The 22,427-nt window shown below is 46.2% G+C and overlaps 1 protein-coding gene across 3 annotated transcripts in view; it reads right to left on the bottom strand.

Annotated features, from left to right (window-relative positions):
• The window catches only part of LOC119170881 (lysine-specific histone demethylase 2), a 215,402-nt gene that overhangs the window by 14,460 nt on the left and 178,515 nt on the right, over positions 1-22,427 (bottom strand). For all 3 annotated transcript variants that reach the window (XM_037422162.2, XM_075886484.1, XM_075886483.1), the window contains one exon: positions 10,126-10,248. In XM_037422162.2, coding sequence (XP_037278059.1) covers positions 10,126-10,248 — 123 coding nt within the window. The remainder of the gene's footprint in view (positions 1-10,125; positions 10,249-22,427) is intronic.

Here is a 22,427-nt window from a genome sequence, read left to right as displayed (position 1 = left end):
TTTTTATTGCGGCAAAACTACCTTTCAGGCTCTGCTACAGTTGCAGATGTATTGAATCAATAAACGCTAGTTCCAACATAGAGACGATAGATATGAAAGAGGTGGGGGACCAATGCTGTTTCAGAGCTGATATTTAGGCAGGAAGTACGAAAATCATTCGCCGAAGATATTAAGCATCCCATAGAGTTTCCTAAGTGTACACTAGAGGAAACTCTGGCGCTAGTTTCTATGGGAGCTGTAACGCGAAGCGCTTCTACGAGCATGGGGATGATTGATAGGACACGAATTTGTCTAATTTTAGTACTTCTGGCTCCATGTGTTTGTGTAAATCGGAGCTGTTTTCTATCGAAACAAAAATCAGCAAATGTTCAATGGTTGCGCCTTACTACATTAGTCTTTTAGGCGTACCATTTCAAATCATGTCATGAAGTTCAAAAGGGTCCGTTCTTTCCTTCAAAACAAAACCGAAAAACAGCAATAAACGAAGCCAAAAGTGCAATTCGCTGCCCGCAAGTACGAAGATGAGGCAAATCCGTGTACTACCCATCATTCCTATGGGCGTTTCACAATCGCAGCGCCAGAGTTCCCTCAAGTTAATTTTAGAAAACTCTACGAAGCATCCAAAATGATGTCTATGAATCTGATTTGGAACTATGTACAAACTCGAAGAGAGCACACTCTTGTACGCCACATCAGCTGGGCTTCCAGATAAGTTGAAAGAGGAGGATAGACTGAAGAAGTACAGAGAAACCCCGTTAATACGTACCTGCCGAGGACGACAGCCTAACCACTCACAAAACATACCACGCATTAACCACCAGCTACAAATTTGCACCTCCTGGCATGTGCCATCACCGCCAACAAAGGAAGAAACTAAGTGCCACTGGAAATATTGCCTGAAATCCTCACCGCAAAGCCATTTCTTTCCTTTAGCCAAAGTACAGAAAAGTTTCTGACTCTCGGTGGCAATTCCAATGAGCATTTCGAAACTGCCGCGGGATCCGAGATACGCAGCATGGTACAGCGACAGAACAGACACAATCGACTGTCCATAACGCAGTTGTTCCGCGGTCTGCTTCTAAGTGAAAACTGACGCAGTTTTTTTTTTAAACGCAGTACAGTCGCAGTGAACCAAACCTTTTACTGCCTGGCTAGTTGCGTGCAGCGCTTCGCTTACTCTGCGCATGCCCTGACTGCCGATCTGCTTGCTGTAGAGTACACCTTCTCCGCTTCAGGCCATGCACAGATTCAGTGGTAGCCTGCTGGGTTAACGAGGTGAAGAAGAGCTTTCCACAACCATTGTGGTCTTCACGATGCTCTAACAGTCCTGGCAGCGGATACAGGCGCATTTGGGCTGCCACTAAATAGAAGCGTGCTGCATGGTAATAACAGCGCTATGCTCGCTGTACGGTGTTCGTGTTGGCATAATAAAGCGAGGTTTCTCAGTGCTCGTGATCCGCAATGCTGAAACCCGCGACTCTGAGCTGCTCGAATTTCTGTAAAGCGGTGCGCGCTTGAGCACGATGCCGCAAAACGAAGTGGCAGTGATTGACGGCCGAGAGCGTTCAGGTAGTCGCCTACTAAAAGCATGCAGCAGGCCTAAAGTGACGGTACGCCACACGCGTGCCTGAGCAGATAACCGGGAATGTTTACTGTGATAAGGCTTTTCGCTGGCGATAAGTCATACTAGCGTGTTTGTGGATGGTCGAAACTTTACCTTCCGTTTTTTCCCTGATGGTTACTCGCAATGACCTTGCCACAATCGCGCAGAAGTCGAAATAACTTATTGGCTGATCTCCGCACTTGCCAACATGAGGGAAAACCATTCACGGCACACAGTGGTGTTTCAGCGGAGCAGTAAAATTATGTCGCGCAAAATGTTATCGCTATACGCAGTTAGTACGCACTAAGCGGTAGGCACAGGCTGGACACTACGGCTTAAGTGGTCCGCGAATACATTAGCCTACGAGACTCGGGCACGGATTCGCCACAACTATGTACTAATGAGCTTTGACTGAAGCATCTTTGCCATGCATGTGTTGTCAGTAGCACTTTGGTTGTATTACCTCATGCACATAAATACAATTCGGCCTCTGCATTGCCTCATTCTTGATAAGAGAACCATGAAACACCATTCCTCCAGCACTTTATCAACTTAGCGAAAAGAAACACTTTCATATTGCTATCTCATAAAAATATCCTTAGAGTTCTTAACAACATTTTTTCTCTGATATTGCTTCAAAGTATCAGAAAGTACTGGAGAAATATTCGATACTCTATTTCATTTACACTTCAGCATTTGAATTCACTTCAGACTGAAAGTTTTGCTATCTGCACAACTCCAGAAAAAATTACCTGCTACTACCGAAACGACACAAGCCAACACGCTTTACCACATGCAAAGCTCAAACGTGCACAAGAGGTAGCCTTTGCATGCTACAAACGAGATCATATCCATCACGGGGCCGATTCAGCTGTTACAACGCGGACATAGATTCACAATGCCCAGACTGCTCAGAAGTGTAATGTTCACTCGAACACATGCTCAGGCAATGTCCCGCGTTACCTCGACGACCTCTCACCAGTGAGCCCGACTGGAAGGAGGCACTAAGGAGCCATAATCTCCGAAACCAACGAAAGGCAGTCCAGAGGGCACAAGAACTGGCGGAACGCCACCACGTTTCCACGCCGACTTGGGCGTCACTTACAGTAGCAGCTGCTGGGATGTCCCTCGGGACACCCAGCTGGCTTAAACTCCTCAGGACTTTTAATAAAGTTCTTGGCTGACTGACTGACTGTCATGACCCGACTACCCTGCTTAGGGGGAGAGGTGGCGTTGAAAAAAAAAAAAAGCTGTTTTGTTTGTTGACCTAGAGCAATCAAATTTGGCATGCATACTCGTAAGTGTCTTCAATAGGAAAATATGCAGTTACATCATGATACCTTGAGTAGTTCTCAAGTTGCATCATGCTACGTGATTTGACTTATGTGGTCTGCTCGTGGAAAGCCTAGCGCTGTAACAAAACATGACAGGAAGCTGCAAATGGTGTTGATCTTTACTCAAAAGAAGGCTATTGGGCATGACAATCTCAGAAGTTTTTTGTCACTTTCTTTTTATAGAGATCATCACGGCTTCTAAAGGAGCTTCGAAACGTGCACCGCAGAATCAAGATAGACCTAAAGTTAAAGGCTTGAATAACATCGTGTCGTTCTTCAAAAACCACAAATTAACGTTAATGCTAGCCGACAAAGAAGGTTGCTTTGTGGTCATGCCTGAGGATGCATACAAAGAAAAGGCTTTAGCGGCTATCAAGAAGAACTTCCGTTCTTCTTGATAGCCGCTAAAGCGACTCTCATTAGGTCTAAGTTTGCAGATTTTTGTAAGAATGCGGGGCTTACAATCTTTGCTAAGGACATAAAGAACAGCAAAAGGAGCAACCTCAACGTTTCTTTCTCGGCCAAGACACACAAACCAGATGTACCTCTTCGCACTATTGTTAGTGAAGGAGGGTCTTGGCAGATTAACGTTAGCAGATTTCTTCAGAGCAAACTAAAGAATCTCTTGGTGAATGACCCTTTCCGTACTAAGGGCCCAAGTGATGTGTGCGACTTTTTGCGGTTTCGCGTTACTACAGGCAACGCCTTTTCAGTGGATGTAGATCTGTATTATTCCGTGCCGCATGACAAGCTTCTAGCCTCTGTAAAATCCTGCATAAAAGAGAATGGTGAGTCAATTTAACAATGATGCGGGCGTTAATGTAGACAATTTTTTATCGCTTTTAGAATTTTATCTCAATGCAACTTTTATTATGTTTGACAAAAAGCCCTTTCTTCAGCGGTAAGGAATCTGCATTGGTTCCTGTGTCGCACCGGTCCTTTGCGATATTTTTTTAGCGGATGTAGATAGGGACTTGGACAATGATTTTAAAGGGTGGGAGGTTTTAAAGGTTTTTAGGTACGTTGACGATTTTTTAATTCTTTTAGATAAACAGAGTGACCTTACATCCCCTGATTTTATTTTAAACGTTCTTATAAGACTAGGACGAGGGCTTTCCTTTACTGTTGAATTGCCTCAAGAAGCTTGTCTGCAGTTTTTAGACTTAAGCCTCACGTGGAACAATGAGCATCTTTGCTGGTCTTATCATCCTCGTGTTGAGAAGCAGCTGTTGCCGTACGATTCCGCCAACTCAAAGATTGTGAAGAGGGGCGTTGCATCTCTTTGCTTGGAATCAGCGCTAAAGAAGTCGTGCCCGCACAGCATGAAACTTAGTTTTCTCAATCAGGTGAGCCGACTAGAGGCTGCTGGGTTCCCTCGATCGGTCTTTACGGCCGTTGCTGAATCACTTCTGCAGAAGTTTAAACGTGAAACACGGGAAGCGATGACTGCTACCTAGCCCTTAAGGATTAGACCACAAGTTGTGCCATATATCCATAAGGTCTCGCACAACCTCAAGAAAGTCGCGGCCAGGCACGGCGTACCGATGGTGTTTTCCGCACCAGAAAAAATCGGAAGACTGTGCCAACGTGTGTGCGATAGGAAGAAGCGCGGCTGCCAGAAGAAACATGAGAAGGCCTTTGTTAAGTGTTCCATGGGGGTTGTGTACTCCTTACCCTTATCCTGCGGAAAAGTGAACATTGGCCAAACTGAACGGTGTATTAATGACCGATTAAGGGAACACGCCCAAAAATTAACAAAAAGAGATGACAAGTATGCGCACCTGGTTGCGCATGTCATCTCGTGTGGTTGTGACACACGATTTTCTGAGACGAAGATTCCAGGCAGAAGCGCAAGTGAAACTGCACGTGAAGTGTTAGAGGCCTTTTTCATTGAAAAAAAAAAAATAAAGATAACTGTGTAAGCGCCCCTTCAATTTCGTTGTTACCAAGCGAACTTCAGTTTATCACTCTGAGGCTATGACATTGATTAACTGTACGTTTGATAATGTATGCTGTTGGCCTTCTATGGTGTGTGTGTGCGCACAATGTGTCCTGTATATATTCAAGCCTTCGAGCTATGAATAAATCAGTTGAAAGTGGGCGCTGTGTGTGTCTGATGCATGGGTGTGTGCGTGTGTGAGTGATCGTATCAAGTTTTCGCGCTCGAATTAACTTTTCGCAATCATCATGGCTGCCTACATTGTGAGAAACAGTGTCATGTACAAGTCTTCTTCTAGAAAAAAAAAAAAACTGGACCATAAACAAGAATTCAAAGATTGTCAGACCCTCAAGAAATATTTTGGGATTCAGAAAAAAAAACTGCATCAAAACCCGTCCAGTCATTCCCGTGCTACACTTTCCACGAGCAGTGCACAATGTTCAAAACATACTAATAAGAAAAAGCCTGGCCTGTCGAAGTTTTCGACAGAATTTTTTTTTACAAACTTTCTTGTTTTCTGGTTGTATATTGATGAAAATCGGCACAGACACTAAGAATGGCCTCCCAGTGCTTCCATAAAATTTTGAGACTTCTGCTTACGTCTCTAAAACACCTAAAAATTGTGATCTCAGGTTCGTCTTGTGATATTTGACTTCTCAGGCAAGTGGTCTCTGCCCAGTGTGTCTTTTATTAACATGATTAAGTACTTGATTACAAATGACGATTGAAAATTTTTTATATATAGACAGATTTATTGCATCGAAAAAATGGCTCACACTATGACAACCTATGCCTTCTTTCTAAATAACAAATAACAAAGTTATGGGCGGGAGACTGGTGGCACAGCAATTTTTTAGCAGTTCACTTAATGACGCTAGACGGGCATATGAAAATTCGTGCCCCTGCTTCATACTTGCTTTTTTGCCACTTTAGCCACGAAACGCATCATCATATGGCCGGTCGCGGAAACGCTAATCTTGAGGCTTTCATTGTCTAAGAACATTCATAGACGCTTGTGGCGTTACCAAGCACAACTCCAAGCACGTCTAAATCACATAAAAAAAAAAGCTTATTGACAGCACTCCATATGACCGTGGAGTGCGCCGCCGCATGGACAGTGCAGCCGGCGCGTGATGCACTTGGCCGCGGCGTTCAGTGAAGATGCGCGAAATGTGCAGCTAGGATGACAAAAAATAAATAAAAATAAAATAAAAACCGCGGCATACTGCGCTTGGCATTGCATTTTCGAGTGACGACGCACGAAACTGCTAGCCACTGTTCCAAGCAATCCTTGGCAGTGGAGGTGGGGGGGTGGTGGTTTGACAAGCTTGATTGGGAGGTCCACTGCCGATGCGCAAAATGCCCGTCCGCGGTTCTGAGGAGCTAGCGAGTGATGTGCTTCATTGCTTGCAAAGAAGCCCGTCGCCACGAGTGCACTAGTGTGTCGTTCTTTCCCGCAGTCTGGCCGTCAGCGGAGTTATGCCTGAAGACGATTCCAATAACGCGCTGACGCGCTGCGCTCGTAGACCGCGCGCCCGCTCGTAATGATCTGATCGTGCATCCGCTTACAGCTCCTAACTAAAGTGTAATTATATCCTAAGTGATCGTCGAGCCAAGAACACGTCACGAAGTAGCGATTTTTTAGAGCCATGTCCTCCCGACGCACAAGCAGCCGACGACGATCTTTCGGAGCGAGCATCGGGCCCACGACCTAAACTTATGATTTGCTCACCGGCGCCACCCCTATGGAAGCGTGTGGGCCCGAAAATGGGTGCTTAAGGACCGGAGATATTTCCAGGTGCCCCCATGACTTACTCACATAGTAGACGACGCACTGCCATCGTGGTCGACTCTCGTGCGCGTTCCTGCAATTTTTTTTTGTTTATAATGTGCCGATCAAGCAATCCACAAATTTAATGAACCGAAGCAACATTCTAGCTGTGAGTAGCACCGTGGTGGTTGGCTCCAGGCTGTTCATTACAGGAACTCAATCTGCATGAGCGCTTTTGTGTCCCCTTCTAAGTGCAGGCGAACGCAAATAATATGTGACAAACCACCCGTTTATTTTGCACAGTGCGCCCAACATAACCGCTGTCTAGAAGGTACAGGAATATTTCGTCCATAGGCAAGACTGTGATCTTGTAACGATTCAAAACCTGAAATCGGAGTTTCTGCGATGCAAATAAAGGTGCATACGGTACTAACAATGCATGCGATGGCCACTGTAAGCTTTCATGCTCAGTATATCGCCCTTCAATGATACTGTTCACGGATTTAAACGTGGGATACCCAATATCCCATGTTTAAATTGACATAGATACCCAATAAAGTTGCTAAGGGGATAGCTGTCGTGGTAGCTTAGTGGTAGAGCATCGAATGCGTTATTCAAAGGTCGCAGGTTCGGATCCTGCCCACGGCAAGTTATCTTTTCACCCACTTTTCTTTCTTCTCATTTACATTACAATTGGCCTAATAACTTCCCCTATACGTTCCTTGGCACTACTGTCTGTTAGATCTCATTAATATTGTGTAGAACACGAAAAACGAGCCCTTAAGTATACACTTGTTTCCCTTATTCATTAGCGAGGGTCTCCTACTGGCAGACTTGGTGCCTCTAGGTTGTATACGGGGGACAATTGGTCAGCTGCCAGTTAGTAAATAAGTTCACGTGCTACGTGAGGCCAAACAGGCTCATAAAGAGTGTACCACACTCGCCGCCATGGCTACTAGTGGCGCTTACTGACACTCCCACGTTTAAATTGACAGACATAGATACCCAATAAAGTGGCTGGGGGGATAGCTGTCGTGGGAGCTCAGTGGTAGAGCATCGAACGCGTTATTCGAAGGTCGCAGGTTCGAATCCTGCCCACGGCAAGTTATATTTTCACCCACTTTTCTGTCTTCTCATTTACATTACAATTGGCCTAATAACTTCCCCTATACCTTCCTTGGCATTATTGTCTGTTCGATCTCATATATATATATATATATATATATATATATATATATATATATATATATATATATATATATCACCAAATGCTGTAGCACAGCACGCGGCCTGAAATTCACAATAAATTATCAAAGTCAGCTAAAAATTGCTTTCTCTTCCCACGACAAATGACGGAAGACGCTCATAAATAACTCGCGGAATGCCCATTTATCAGCCATTGGCTGATTTGAACATGGCACACTCATTCGTAAGAGAGATCGCAGCGGAAGGCCGTCGCTTTTCCACGTGTGCACGCGCAAACGCACTGAGAAAGCCACGTATGCGAAGAGAAAAAAGAAGAAAAAAAGTGCTCAAGGTCACGAGACGCGCGTGACGTTTTTTGTTTGCCCCTCCCATTCCTCTCTACTCAGCATCCAGTGCTTTCGTCGGGACGAGAGGAGAGATAATGCGATTGCAGGGTGTGGCAAATCTTTGTAACTCCGCTTGTACTGGATGGATTTTTAAAAGTTTCGCGGCATTGCATTTGTGAGGCAATAAGCTTTTCCAGTGAATTCATTTCATGGTTATTCAAAAAAGTGTTTTTGGCCCCTTTAAATTGCGGAAACCATGTCGTCACCACCGAGGGAATGCCAGATGAGGCGCTGATGGAAACTCTGTGAGACCATGGTGACGACAGATCTTTGGTGTTGACTCTTCACCCACTCTCGCCTTGCGCCACGATTTTGCAGGCTCGTCAGTTTAATAATTAGCTGATTAGTTTTCGCAACAACATGACGGCACGCTGAACGCAATGCAATGAATGTGAGAGCAAAAAATTGTAATGTTGCATGGAGTAAGGCTTGCAGCCAACTCTCTTAGATCCGACATCGCGGAACTCCTGCAAAACGCTGGTGTGAGCAAATACGGCTGCTCCAGGGAGAAGTGCTTTTTTCCCACAGTTCCATCGCGTTGAAAGTGCACTGATACTTGCCGACATAGCGACTAACCTTAATATCAAAGTTCATTGTTGCTACTTGAGCGATACTCCCCCTGCGTTTCTTCATGCTCGTTCAAGACAGGTGGTTTCCTTTCTGTTAGAGCACTCGACGGCAGTTCTAACTGCAGGCGATCTCATCCTGTGCGCGATAGAAATGGGTCGATAGAAATGGCGATTGAAATGGGTCGACAGATTTGATCCATGTTTCTGCAGCGCTTGCGCACATATACACGCTCGTTAAAGTTACGATGTGCGGGGGCATGTTATCAATTTTGACTTGTTATCGAACATGGCTTTGACAGCAGAAACCCGCCGAGAGTGTGCATATCATTGCTATTGCAATAGTAACAAAGCTTTTTACCACTAGATATCAGTTCTAGATAAGCTCTGCATTCAGTCTCTCTTGAGTTTAATTTGTGCATTTATTTTCTGAATTTTTGCACCAAACCTGCATATAACGAAATCTTCTTTATAGCGAATTTTCCCAAGAATTTATCGATTTTGCTATATCCAGGTTTAACTTATACTTAGAGCACATAAGCTGGAAAAACAAGGTTTTTAAACTTAGCAAAAGAAGAATCAATCTGAGGGTTAAATGTTCTTTTAATCCTAAAATGAGGCTTCGTGGCAGTACGAATTTGCCCAGGAACAAATTTTTTATGACGTAGCACACTTCCCCTGCAGTGAAACCAGCTTTACAGGGGAGTTACAAGTGGATCATTTTTTACCTATTTGTCTGTTTCAATTACTTCGAAATTTCTCATAATTCATAGAATTGAAGCCGATTCGAATACAGTAGACTCTCAGTAAATGAAGCCTGAGGGAGACCGGAAATATATGTTCCATTTAACAAAAGTTCTGTTCACTGAAAGGTCAACATGGGTGCAGAATGCAAGCCCTAAACCAAGAATTTCAGAGGCAATAGTTCCGTTTAAGTAGTAGTTCTGTATAATAGATTTCCGTTTACTGAGAGTCTACTCTACCTTAATATTTATTTGAATATTCAAAGTGCTTGAATACTCGCACGATTTAGTTTTCCACCTTTTTTTCTAATTAGGATGTTGCAAAATTGTAGCAATCTTTTAAAGAAACTTGCACTACTATTCATTAACTATATGGATGTTGTTTGATTTGGTTTGGTTTTAATACCTACCACACACATGCTTGCTGTGTTGATACAGTTTTGATGCTTCAACTTTGTATGTGGGCTTTTAATGTAAAATTCATTCTCAGCCTATGCTCTCGCTACACTTCTGCATCTTTGCCTATCCAACGTGAGACTTGATTCGATAACCTCTTTGTAAATGTCGTGGAGCTTGCCTGGTCACGGAAGATGTCGCGCAGCACGTGCATGCACATGGCCACCACCTCCTTGTCCGTCTTGTCTGCAATCAGGTCGATAGCGTCGCCACTCACATAGGTCATCAGGACATACGTCGGGTTCTGCACATGGGAGAGGACAATTGAAAGGCATTTAATCAGCATTTAATCATTTCTCTTACTCTTGCCGCAGACAATCTAGGAATTCAGGCATAGCCTAACTTCACTCGAACTATTTGGGCTTTGACAGATGACAGACTTCCTTGAGCACGTACGAACCAGCCCAAATGTGGTACATACCATAGATGACAGACACCAATGAAACTAAATTTCCTTTCAATATTGCCTAGATATATGTTAAAGAGGCCCTGCAATGCATTTTGAACATATTCAGAAATTGTTATGAATATGCAGTCAATGCCCTCCTGAATCCGAGAGCCAAATACATCAGAGACCGCTTATAACGTAAATCGCGGGAGTTGCAGATACAGTTAAACTTAGAGCAAAATTGAGAAATTCCTAAAAAATTTCATTATAAAGAGGATTTCGTTATATAAAAGTTCGATACGAATATCTGAAAAAAAAAAAAAACACTTAAAGGGGCCCCCAACTGGCCTGAACGGGTGATTAAATCCCGGTGGAAAAGTGCATGAATTATGGTGACAGGTGACAGCGTACTTTTCGCTATATGAGTAGAATTTATATAGTTTTAAATTGCGTTGAAAAGTAACCAAAACCGGCGTGTCGCGCCTCTAGCACCAGAGTCGTGAAACACAATTATGAAGTCCTAATAACTTTGCTGTGATTATTTAAAGCGCACCAGAAAGGAGCTTAAATTTCGAATATGTATGTTATTGTTCATTTTCGTTTGTTTCTATGTGGCTTACAAGGTAAAAGAAGTACATCATGAAAAGTGGCACTGCTTTCGTGGCCTCTGCAGGAAAACAGGCGCAGTTGCGCATGCACGCGTCGTTTCCAAAGTAGCTCGATTCTCGTCACGTTGGGCGCGTTCAGGAAGCATGCAAGCTTTTAAATGCGATGCCTGCGGCGCGTGAAATGCCGTCCACCTACTGCTCTGTGGAGAATTGCTTCATGCATGCTGCTGGTAGTGGCAATGGTGGCGGCTCGTCAGATTCGTCACTACTGCTGTCATCTGTCCAAATGTGGTGGTCTGGTGCTACTTGATAGCGGGCCAAATTTTACGCTCGCATGCGAGCCAAAAATTATTCCTCTAAATTGCTAAAATTGTCCAGCAATAGCATATCAAAGCTGTCCAAATATGGCCGGACGTCGTGCGTTTCATTTTCGAAGACTTGGCTTAGCTCGACTTGGCTAAAGTAAAAAAAACGACCAGTGCACGACCAAAAGTACTTGCATAAGAAGCCTCTGGAAAATGCTGTAGCTCTTGTAAAATAATTTAGCACGCTAAAAAGCAGTGGTGGCGAGACTGCAGGCTTGACAAACATAACATTACGTGTTTGTACTTAGGTCTTCACTTTTCATTACTGCTGGCGTTACACTGGCTTATAATCGCTATTGCGATCACATCCACTGTTTGCAGCATGTCTTTATAAGACTGCATAATCACCCCAAATCGAAAAATTCTGATTATGAATGCTCTACGGTGTTTTCTGCGTTACCATTATGTGGTTACAAGGTCTGACCAGTAAGCTTTTCGTTGCACTCAAGAAAACGGGTACCATAAATATCGATTGTGGGTCCCTTTGAGTAAGGAAAAGGGTAACAGACAGCAGAACTCACCCAAAACACTTATTTCACAAAAAACTGCGAGAGTTTGGTTTATTGCTTGTCCATGATGAATGGCAGCAGTGACTGCTTGTACGACATCAATGAACACAACGCCGCTCCGTCATCGTCCACAGAGCGCGCGGTGCAGCACAATATGTTGATGGCGTCAGCACCTCCTTCGCAGAGGGCATTGCACATGCAGAGTCGTCCTCCCAAGGTTCGTTGTCGTAACTGCGGTCTCGGACAGTTTCTGCCAGAGCCTCATCTTTCATCTCCTCAGTTGTTACAGTACAGTTGTCCACATATAAAAAATCACATATCTGCACGTCATCCGGGGCCCCCCAATTCGTGAGAAGCGAGATCCAAGCTTCGATGAGATCGGACAGGCATGAAGGCACCTCCTGTCCGGGATGAATTTCATCAGCCTGAACCTCTTTTGTTATGCAGACCTTGCAGAAGCAGTTTGCCACAATTTCGGCACTGGTTTCTTGCCGGGACGCTTCAAGCATCTCAATTGTTTGAACAATGTGGACATTCGCATTTTGCTGCACACGGATGTTCAGGAGCAGTTGTTGGATCAGTCGCCGACGGAACGAACATTTAACACTGTTGATACTTTCTCTATTAAGGGGCTGGATAAGCGATGTACAGTTTGCTGGTAAAAAATGCAGTTTAATCTTGGAGAAATGGAGCCCATCAATGTGGTGTGCACTACAGTTGTCTGGCTCCCTCCACCTAGTGTCAGGTTGGTGAAGTAAAGGGCAGAGACTTGCGCAGTAACCAAAGAGTGGCGCTGCCACCGCCTTAAAAAAGAAAGTTTTTAATATATTTTCAAAGCAAAAAATTGCTTTCTTCCATCGGCAAATGACACTACAAGTTCAAAAATCACTTGTCACAGCCAAAAAAGGAATACACGGCTCTGGTCACAGCCATTGGCTGATTCGAGCATGGCGCGCTTGTCGTTGCCGTGGCTGCCGCGGAAGGCTGCCACTTGCCCACCAGTACGACACGAGGTGCATGGGACGTATTTTTAGTTCGCCGTGCCTTTCCTCCCTGCTTAGCTTCCAGCTATTTCGTCGGGATGAGAAGAGAGAATGCAATTGCAGCGTGTTAGAAATTTTTTAGAACTCCGCTTGTGCTGGACTGATTTTAGAAACTTTGCGGCGGTAAATTTGTGAGGTAACAAGCATGTTTACTGGCTCTATGGCTACTTGAAGAAGTGTTGCAGAGCCCTTTTAAAGGGAAATGTTACCCTCAAATCAATTCTTGATTTTATTAAGCTTGTTATGACTGTTTATATGCTCAAAGTATAATAAATTTTAAAATGATAAGTGTCTTACAGGTTATCACTCGCATCCTGCCAAAACTATTACTAAATATTGTTTTGACTTCCTTTGAACGAAAAAAAAAAGGCGCTTGCATAGAGCCTTTATTTTAATTCAAAAGAAATATTGGGCAGGTTAGTTAGGTCATGATAAATATTCTCTATTTTTTATATGTCATACGTACCATTCGAAGTCGATTTGAAATTATTCGATCAAAATCACTAATCGCTTCGAACCTAAAATTCACTATTTGCACAAGCCTACTATAAGCTTGTCTTTCGACGATGCGCGTGGGCAGAGGGTAACTACATTGATATATAAATGATCCTTTTCTGAATAAAAACCTTCAGTTGATGGTAACGTTGGTGTTGTACCCTTCTTTTTTTTTTTTTTCTGGGTGTCAGTGTGCGCTAAAAATAAGTCACGATGCACTCATACCAACAGGCTCATCTTTCAATATTACTTGTTTTTACCCTTGCACGCCGTGAAGTTTCAGTCATCCTCCATATCACTGAAGCTTTTCAAAGAACTCCTTCGGGCTCAACAGCGTTGATTGTCGTAGAATGCCGATGCAAGCTTTGTCGCGTGGCAAAAGTTAGGTTAGCGGCGGCAGCGATGGCTTTGGCATATTAATAGTCACCCGGGTACACTTCCGCGGCACCGCCAACGGCAGCCATGATCTCAGCATCAATGCAGTCTGAAACATCCACGTTGTCATCTGTACCTATAAAGTAGCTCACTGTCCGAGATGATGCTTCCAACGCTGAGAAGTCCAAGAATTCACTGAGGACCGTACGCCAGCGATCATGACGCACCCGTAGTCATCACCTGGCTGGCAAGGAAACTTTATGATGGTCTTGCTTTACTTGACGTCGCTTCAAGCACCACTCATGATTTTTGTCGCTAAGTGTGGGTCAAGGTTCCCCTCAACTACAGAATGAGGTTTGATCAGGAACGCGGCGAGAAAGCGCATAGGACAACATCAAGTCTCTCATAGAGTTAGTATATTAACTCTATATAACTCTATGGAGTTTTCACAGTTGACATGTTGGCGATATCTATGTCACTTACGCCTCTGGCGCTAGCAGCCACTGCTTTGATGCAAAAAGCTAAAAAAAAAAAAAAAACACAGCCTCCGAGACGAGGTCGTTCATATCGAAAGCCATGCTTTTTCAGGCTCGTGTGCTATTGTGCGCTAACAAACAAGGAAGGGAATGCGAACATTGCAATGAAATCGCCGAGTCACTTTGCATTCCGTCCTTGGTAATTGGTCTTTTTGAGAAACACTATGCCGCCACGTTAAGACCTGCAGATCGCTTATCAGGGATATTGGCGCACTTGCAAGTGCCACCAAATGAACCTGTTGTGTTCCAAGCACCCCTGTGTCATGAGCGAGCCTCTGAACCCGCGAAGGACCGGATGCTGAAACTGCTTCCAGATATTGACTCCTCCCTTTCCCCCGCTCGGCGCAAACGAGCCACCGTTCGTTTCCCCCGGCAGTTCGGCCGCCGCCTCCATCCGAATAGGAACAAACTTGTTTTTAACCGTTCGAGGCTGTCTGAGCTTTTTGGACTACCGCGACCAATGCGTACGCCTATGGGCCGACGACAACACCGGACATAACAGTGGCGACGAGGAAGTGGATTTGGACCAACGCTACGCAACGATATTGACAAGCTACAAGCTATGGCTACGCACGGGCTCCCAAATCGGCTACCCGACTTCAACGGCTCATCATGGTCATCGTGGTTTGGACGCCTGCAATTTTACTTTGAGGCTAACAACATCACTGATGCAGCAATGAAGAGGGCCAACCTGCTAACGCTGTGTGGGGAGCAGACATACAACACAGTCTGTGCCCTGATTCAGCCACGCACTCCAGCAGCCGTTGACTACGACGACATCGTAACAGCGCTACAAGAGCACTATGACCTAAGGCCATCGGAGGTCTACTATCGAGCCCGCTTCCAACGGCGAGACTAACTGGAAGGCGAAAAAGTGGCCGAATACGTAGCGGCTCTCAAAAAGCTCGCTGCTGACTGCAATTTCGGGACGTTGTCCGCGACAGCTGCAGCTACTGCGCAGGAGGGAGGATCGACTGCCACACCTGCTAACACCACTATGCTCCCCTTGGACGTTATGTTGCGTGACCGTTTTGTGAGCGGACTGCGTGACGCAGGCCTACAACAACGCCTGTTCGCGGAGATGGGTCTCACCTTCTCCAAAGCCTACGACATCGGTCAACGAGCGGAGAGCGCCGGTCACCAGCAGAGGGATATTCGACGGAACGTCGAGCCGGTGCATCACACCAGTCAGCAGTCAGGTCATTCCACGTCTAAGGCGAAATCAAGCAGAAAGACACAGCGCTGTTGGCGATGCGACGACATGCATGACCCCCAGGTATGTCGATACAAGACAGCGACCTGCAATTTTGCCAAAAACTGAGACACATTGAAAGGGCATGCATCTCGAAGCGCAAACAGCTCGGACCGAAGACTTCAGTGCAACGGAACAACAATGTCGACGCACAGGAGGGCCAGACGCAAGATACAAGCCGAACAGCACTAACGTCATCGGCATTATATGACTTAAACGCCGTTGTGAACCTCGGAACGAGACCGAAGATTACAACTGAAATTATGGTACACCAGCGCCCTATCAGGTTTGAGGTGGATTCCGGAGCAGCATGTACGCTCATCAGCGAGGACACTTTTCGCGCTACTTGGCGTGAGAAGGCGCCAGCTCTCCTGCAAGACGACACGCAGCTGAGAATGTGGTCCGGACATTCCCTTCCACTGCTGGGCTGTGCCAACGTAGACGTGTACTACAACGGGCAGACCCATCAGCTCCCCTTACTAGTCGTCCACGGTTCTGGATGAAGCCTTTTAGGACGAAATTGGTTCACCCCCCTTGGAGTGGTCATTGGCGGAGTTCACCACACACCCAGTTATCCGTCAGTGGAGCAGCTTCAAGATAAGTACAAAGCAGTTTTCTCCGAAGAAATACCAGGGAACAACGGACCTCCAGTCACACTGGAGCTGCGGGAGGATGCGACGCCGAAATTTTTGAAAGCTAGGTCGGTGCCTTTCGCCCTACGAACGTCAGTCGAGAATGAGCTAGACCGACTGCAGGAACAAGGGATCATCGAACCGACTCAACATTCGGAATGGGCTACACCACTCGTTGTCGTCCGAAAGAAGAACGGTACCCTACGCTTCTGCGGAGACTACCGGAGCACTGTCAACCCGGCGACAAAAGCATCTTCCTACCCACTGCCGACAACGGAAGAGGTTTTTAGCACGCTTCGTGGTGGAAAAATCTTCAGCACCTTGGACTTGATACAAGCCTACCAGCAGCTGAAGGTGAGCGAATCAACGTCTGAACTGCTCACGATAAACACTATTAAGGGTCTTTACAAAGTTAAAAGGCTACCATTCGGAATATCTGCAGCGCCAGCAATCTTCCAGAAATTTATGGAGTCTACACTTAGCGGGATCCCAGGTGTTTGGTCTACTTGGACGATGTTATTGTCGGTGGCGCCTCCAATGAAGAGCACACAGAACGCTTGGAGCTCATTTTGGAAAGGCTAGCAAATGCTAATTTGCGCATCAGTAAAGAAAAATGTGTTTTCGCGGTGCCTGAAGTGAAGTTTCTTGGACATCAAATTGACGCGCAGGGTATCCATCCCACTGAAGACAAAGTGCGTGCAATCACCGAAGCACGAGCGCCTACTAACAAGCAAGAACTGCAGTCGTTTTTGGGGCTATGGACGTTCTACGACCGGTTCTTAGAACATCGAGCTACAGTGGCCAACGATCTATATCAGCTCCTGCAGAAAGAAGTCCCATGACTTGGTCGTCACGCCACCAAGAGTCATTTGTTGCCCTTAAGCAACTACTTCGCAAGTCTACTGTTCTGCGACACTACGACGAAAGGAGATTCCTACTGCTAGCCTGTGACGCATCACCACACGGAGTGGGAGCAGTCCTCTCCCAAGTTGACGACCAGGGACGGGAAGCCCCGATCGCTTTTGCTTTGCGCACCCTATCGCAGGCAGAGAGGAATTATTCCCAGCTAGATAAAGAGGGACTTGCCATTGTCTATGCAGCAGATCACTTTCGGCAGTATATTACCGGCAGGAAAGTGACTTTCATAACAGATCACCGGCCCTTATTGGGTATTATGGGTCCCCAAAAGCCAATGCCACAGACATTGTCGCCGCGAATGACACGATGGTGCATCAAGATGTTGGCGTACGATTACGAACTCGTACATCGCACGGGGAAGAAACACCAGAACGCCGCCGCACTAAGCCGCCTGCCGCTAGACACCACAATAGATGAACCACCCCCGCCGGGTGATATACTCATGTTCGAGGCGCTGCCGAACCCTCCGCTAACAGCTGACACAATAGCAGCATCAACGCAGGAGTGCACTGTCTTGAAGGAAGTCTACGCAGATATACAAGAAGGCAACGTGCAGAAGCTAAAGGGTGAACACTTCAACGCTTACCGCAAGCGAGCTGCGGAGTTAAGCATTCATCGCGGTTGCGTCACCTTGGGATCAAGAGTTGTAATTCCAGCGGCACTTCGCGAACAGGCCATGTCGCTTGTTCACGCAGGTCATCGAGGCATTGTTGCCATGAAAAAGTGCGCCAGAAGTTATATGTGGTGGCCTGGTATCGACCATGATATAGAATTAACAGTTCACGATTGCCAGCCTTGCCAATGCAACCACAGAAGCCCGCCAAAAGCCCCTATTCCTGAATGGGAAAGACCAGACACGCCTTGGCACACCCTGCACATTGATTTTGCTGGACCTATCGAAGGGTGTTCGTTCCTGGTGGTTGTAGACGCATACACCAGGTGGCTGGAGGTAAAACAAATGGCTACAACGACATTGGCAGAAGTTATCGACACTCTGCAGTCGTTGTTTGCAACGTTTGGCCTACCGCGCAAGGTGGTCTCGGACAACGGCACTCTGTTTGTGTCCACGGAGATTCTCAAGTTTTACAGCGACAACGGCTTCTCATCTGTTACATCAGCTCCTTACCACCTGGCTACGAACGGACAAGCCGAGCGCTACGTGGCTGAGCTAAAGCGCGCCCTTACTAAAGACCAGACTGGGACAATGCAACGCCGCATCGCGCGCTTTCTCTTCAGACAGCACAACACTGTTCAAAGCACTACTGATCAAACGCCAGCGAAATTGATGTTCGGACGAGAAATGAGAACCCAGCTGACAGCAATTGTCCCGGAGCCCTCAGCGAAAGCACCGTCGAAGGAAGAAAAGCTCCCGCATAGCAGGAGAATTGAAAGTGGACAGCGCGTATATGCCCGCCAGTTCCACAGAAAGCCCGGCTGGGTTGAAGCGACGGCACTCAAACGCATAGGTTTGCGGTCATGGCTCGTCGACATTGGTGGAAAGGCCACACGCCGCCACCTTAATGAGCTACGCCGTTCAGGTAATTTGCCAAGGGAACCTCCCATTCAAGCAGCCACCTCGACGGAAGCTTCGTTCCACTTAGCCTGGCATCTCGCACCAGATAAATCGGCGCCGCCGCCCGCCGGCCCTGAACACAAGAGAAACGACACCCAGCGAGCGGAGGCTTCTCTTCCTAGTGCGTCCAGAGCGTCCACGCGCCCACGGCGGCCCCCAGATCGCTTCCAAGCGACAATCTAAGGAGGGAGGAGATGTTGTGTTCCAAGCACCCCTGTGTCACGAGCGAGCCTCCGAACCCGCAAATGATCGGATGCTGAAACTGCTTCCAGATGTTGACTCCTCCCCTTCCCCCGCTCGGCGCAAACGAGCCACCGTTCGTTTCCCCCGGCAGTTCGGCCGCCGCCTCCATCCGAATAGGAATAAACTTGTTTTTAACCGTTCGAGGCTGTCTGAGCTTTTTGGACTACCGCGACCAACGCGTACGTCTATGGGCCGACGACAACACCGGACATAACAGAACCAGATCAGCGCAATAAAATAACACCACCTTTTCATTACCTGCGCACGAAAAGAGATCACAACTTGTTAGATTGCGGCCGAAAATTGATCAATATTTGCTAGAAAAAATGCACTTTCTGGGCTTCAGCGAAGCACAGCGTTCAATATAGCTGATGCCCCGCAGTGAGGGAGCTCGATAAATGGGTGCAGCGGTCCCATACTTTTGCATGGGAAATTCAAGGAGATTTCTCAACTGTTCAATATAGCCAATAATTTGATATATCCAAGTTCGATATACAGTCAAACTCTGCTCAAACAAAATTCACGGAGATAGCAAGAAATTTCGCTGTAGCATGAATTTTGTGATCGCGACAAAAGCGATAAATAGAGAGAAAAAGATATGCATGACACTAGATACCAGTTTATTTCCAAAACTTAAAGAAATCCCTTATTTTTGAATGCTGGCACTTTTGCACGAGCAATGGCATTGCCTTGAAGTTTTCGTTGATGCCTAAAACGCAGGCGCAGTTCAGGGCTTCCTCCTGAATTAGGCTACCGCTGATCGGTATCTTCTTTGCCCTCGTTTCCCAAAAGCAGGCATACACTGCTTTGTCAAGTTCTTAATGGGCTGTCTAGCTTGTCTTCTTTCGTTGGGCAGGTGTGCCCGATACTAGCGCATTTAAGATGGTTGCTTCACTTCAGTATCGTCGACAGCGGACTCGGCGAGATACCGTATTACTCAGCAATGCATCCCTTTTGTCGTCCTGCTGCTGCTGCGGCAATTATTTTCACCTTCTGCACCAGCGAAAGAAACTTCTGTTTCTTACTCTGTGGTGACATCACAAGCTCTCTCTGCCATAGACTGAGGAAAAAATATATGCAGGTTGGAGCTAACAAGGGGTTGGACTACTGAGCAAACCAGACGAGGCGGGGACAAACTAGGACTCACACGGCTAATGCCACAGAGCACGTGAAAGAAAAGATGAGCCGGCAGCCAATATCCAACGTGTGGACTCTGTTCGGCTGGCCAAGCTCGCAGGTTTTCATGGCATAACTCTATGCATCACGAAATGCTGCGGAGCATCGTCATGAACCACAAACAATGGCGTCCCTTATGGTGTCATGGTTTTGCAGCATTGGGCAAATTATGTGAACTTTGGTCAACTTTGGTGCAATTACAATAACTTTAGCTGTCAGATAACCAAGAAAATGCTTAATATAGACTGAATGCTGGCCAGATAATAACAATTTCCCGTTGGAGACAGCATGACAGAGAAAAAAAAAATAATGCATAGGCAACCGCTGTCGTGTGTATTTTTTTTCGTGCCATTTTTAACAATAAAAGGTGTTGTCGCTTCAATTTATTAGTTAGCGTGGTTCGATTTGAGGCTGTTGAAGTAAATGGTGTCCAAGAAAAATTTCGTTGAACTAGGAGAACAATAAGAAAAGTGGTTCATTGTGGAGGAAGATTTAATACATAAAAGCCCATGGGATGAGGACGGGGAATCAAAAAAGGTTTGTTGAAGCGAAAATTTCGCCGTATCAGAGTTCGTTGGAGCGGAGTTTGACTGTACTCGGATCGACTGTATAAACAAAACAACCTTTTTCAAGGGCCGCATTGTGCAAAACGAGTTTGGCATACAGCTTAGCGTGTTCGAGAATCAAAACACGCAATGGATGGTGCTTCCAACCATCTAAATTTCAGAATGTTAAAAAAATATTTTACTAGGCTTGTGCGAATATTCGAGCCCTTCGAATATTCGAACGAATATTAGAGTATTCGAATTCGCTTCGACCCAAATTTAAAATTTCTGATATTTTGAAGTATTCGGGGTGAACGAATTTCAAAACTGCGTGCAAGTTTTATCAGGAGTTTCGGTTTCGTTTGGCAAGCCGCAGTGCCAGTGACATCAGGCCTACATCTCGGCTACATCTGGAGCCAAGACAAGCTAAGCCACATTCAGAGCATTGTCGTATCCATCTAACACGCGCACGTTCGTCAAGGCTCCCGTTTCATTGTTTGGTTACCGTGTGGCACGCGTGCAGTGAGCAGCTGTTGATTGCACTCCACGCCTGAGCTTCAGTGTGCATCAGTTACTTCGGTCAAGTGACATGGCCAATGCGTCCACAGGTGCCAACCCGATATGGAACTTTTTTGTAAAGGTCCCGCCTGGCCAAGAAGCTCATTGTCTGAAGTGCCACTCCATTCTGAAAACACCAACGGGGACTACGACTACTCTGGCAACGCATTTAAAGAGGCACCCGGATGTCTTCGTGACATACGAAAAGAAACGTGCACGGAAAAGCGTGAAGTCTACTGCTAAGCCTGACGAGCAGCAGCCCTCAGTTGCTGACCGGTTCAAGCCGAAGCTGAAACATACGGCGCCAGAAGCACAGCAAATGACATAGGCCATTGCCGGATTCATAGTGCGCGGGATGCATTCCTACAATGTTGTTGAGGAGCCGGGCTTTGTGGCCGTTATGAATGCTGCTATGCCCGAGTACGTCATGCCGTCGCGGACAACGTTTTCCCGAGCAATAATCCTGGAGCTCTATGCTTCGAAGAAGCAAAACTTGATGCACAGCCTTCAGGCGGTGATTGACGGTGGAGTCGAGGCCATTTCAATAACAACGGACAGTTGGACATCGCGTGCTAATGAAAGCTACTTGTCGGTAACATGCCACATCATGGACAGCTCATTTCAACTTCATGTGCACGCACTGGCATGTACAGAAATGGCAGATGCTCACACAGCCAAAAACTTTGTGCTGTTTCTAAAAAGTGTGATGAAGGAGTGGGCTCTTCCCGATCCAGGTACTGTACCGGTGTATGTAGTTACAGATAATGGAAAAAATTTCACTGCAGCAATTACACAGTCGCCTTGGATAGGCATAAAATATTTCGGGCACACGCTACAGTTGTGCCTGAGTGATGTCAAGCGGGATGTGCCTGAGTGATATCAAGCGGGATGTACCTGGATTTTCCCAACTGGGCACGAAGGACAGGGCTATCGTTGGCCGGTATAAGCAAAGCTCAAAGGCTCGGGCGCGCCTTGTGGAAGTACAAAGGGAAATGCAGCTGAATGCCCTGGAAGTGGTGCAAGATGTTCCGACGCGTTGGAATAGCGAGCATCAGATGATGACTAGGCTGCTCAAGCTTCGCAAACCAATCACCGTGGAGCTTTCAAAGTGCGATGCGGTTGATAACCTCACTGCAGCTGAATGGAAGCTGATGACTGCCGCTGTGAACGTACTCGATCCGCTTGCTCAAGCCACAACAGAGCTATC

Source organism: Rhipicephalus microplus, chromosome 2, assembly GCF_043290135.1.
Source record: "Rhipicephalus microplus isolate Deutch F79 chromosome 2, USDA_Rmic, whole genome shotgun sequence".
Classification (NCBI taxonomy): Eukaryota; Metazoa; Arthropoda; class Arachnida; order Ixodida; family Ixodidae; genus Rhipicephalus; species Rhipicephalus microplus.
Note: the sequence above shows the minus strand (reverse complement) of the source record. Positions and strands in the feature narration are given on the sequence as shown.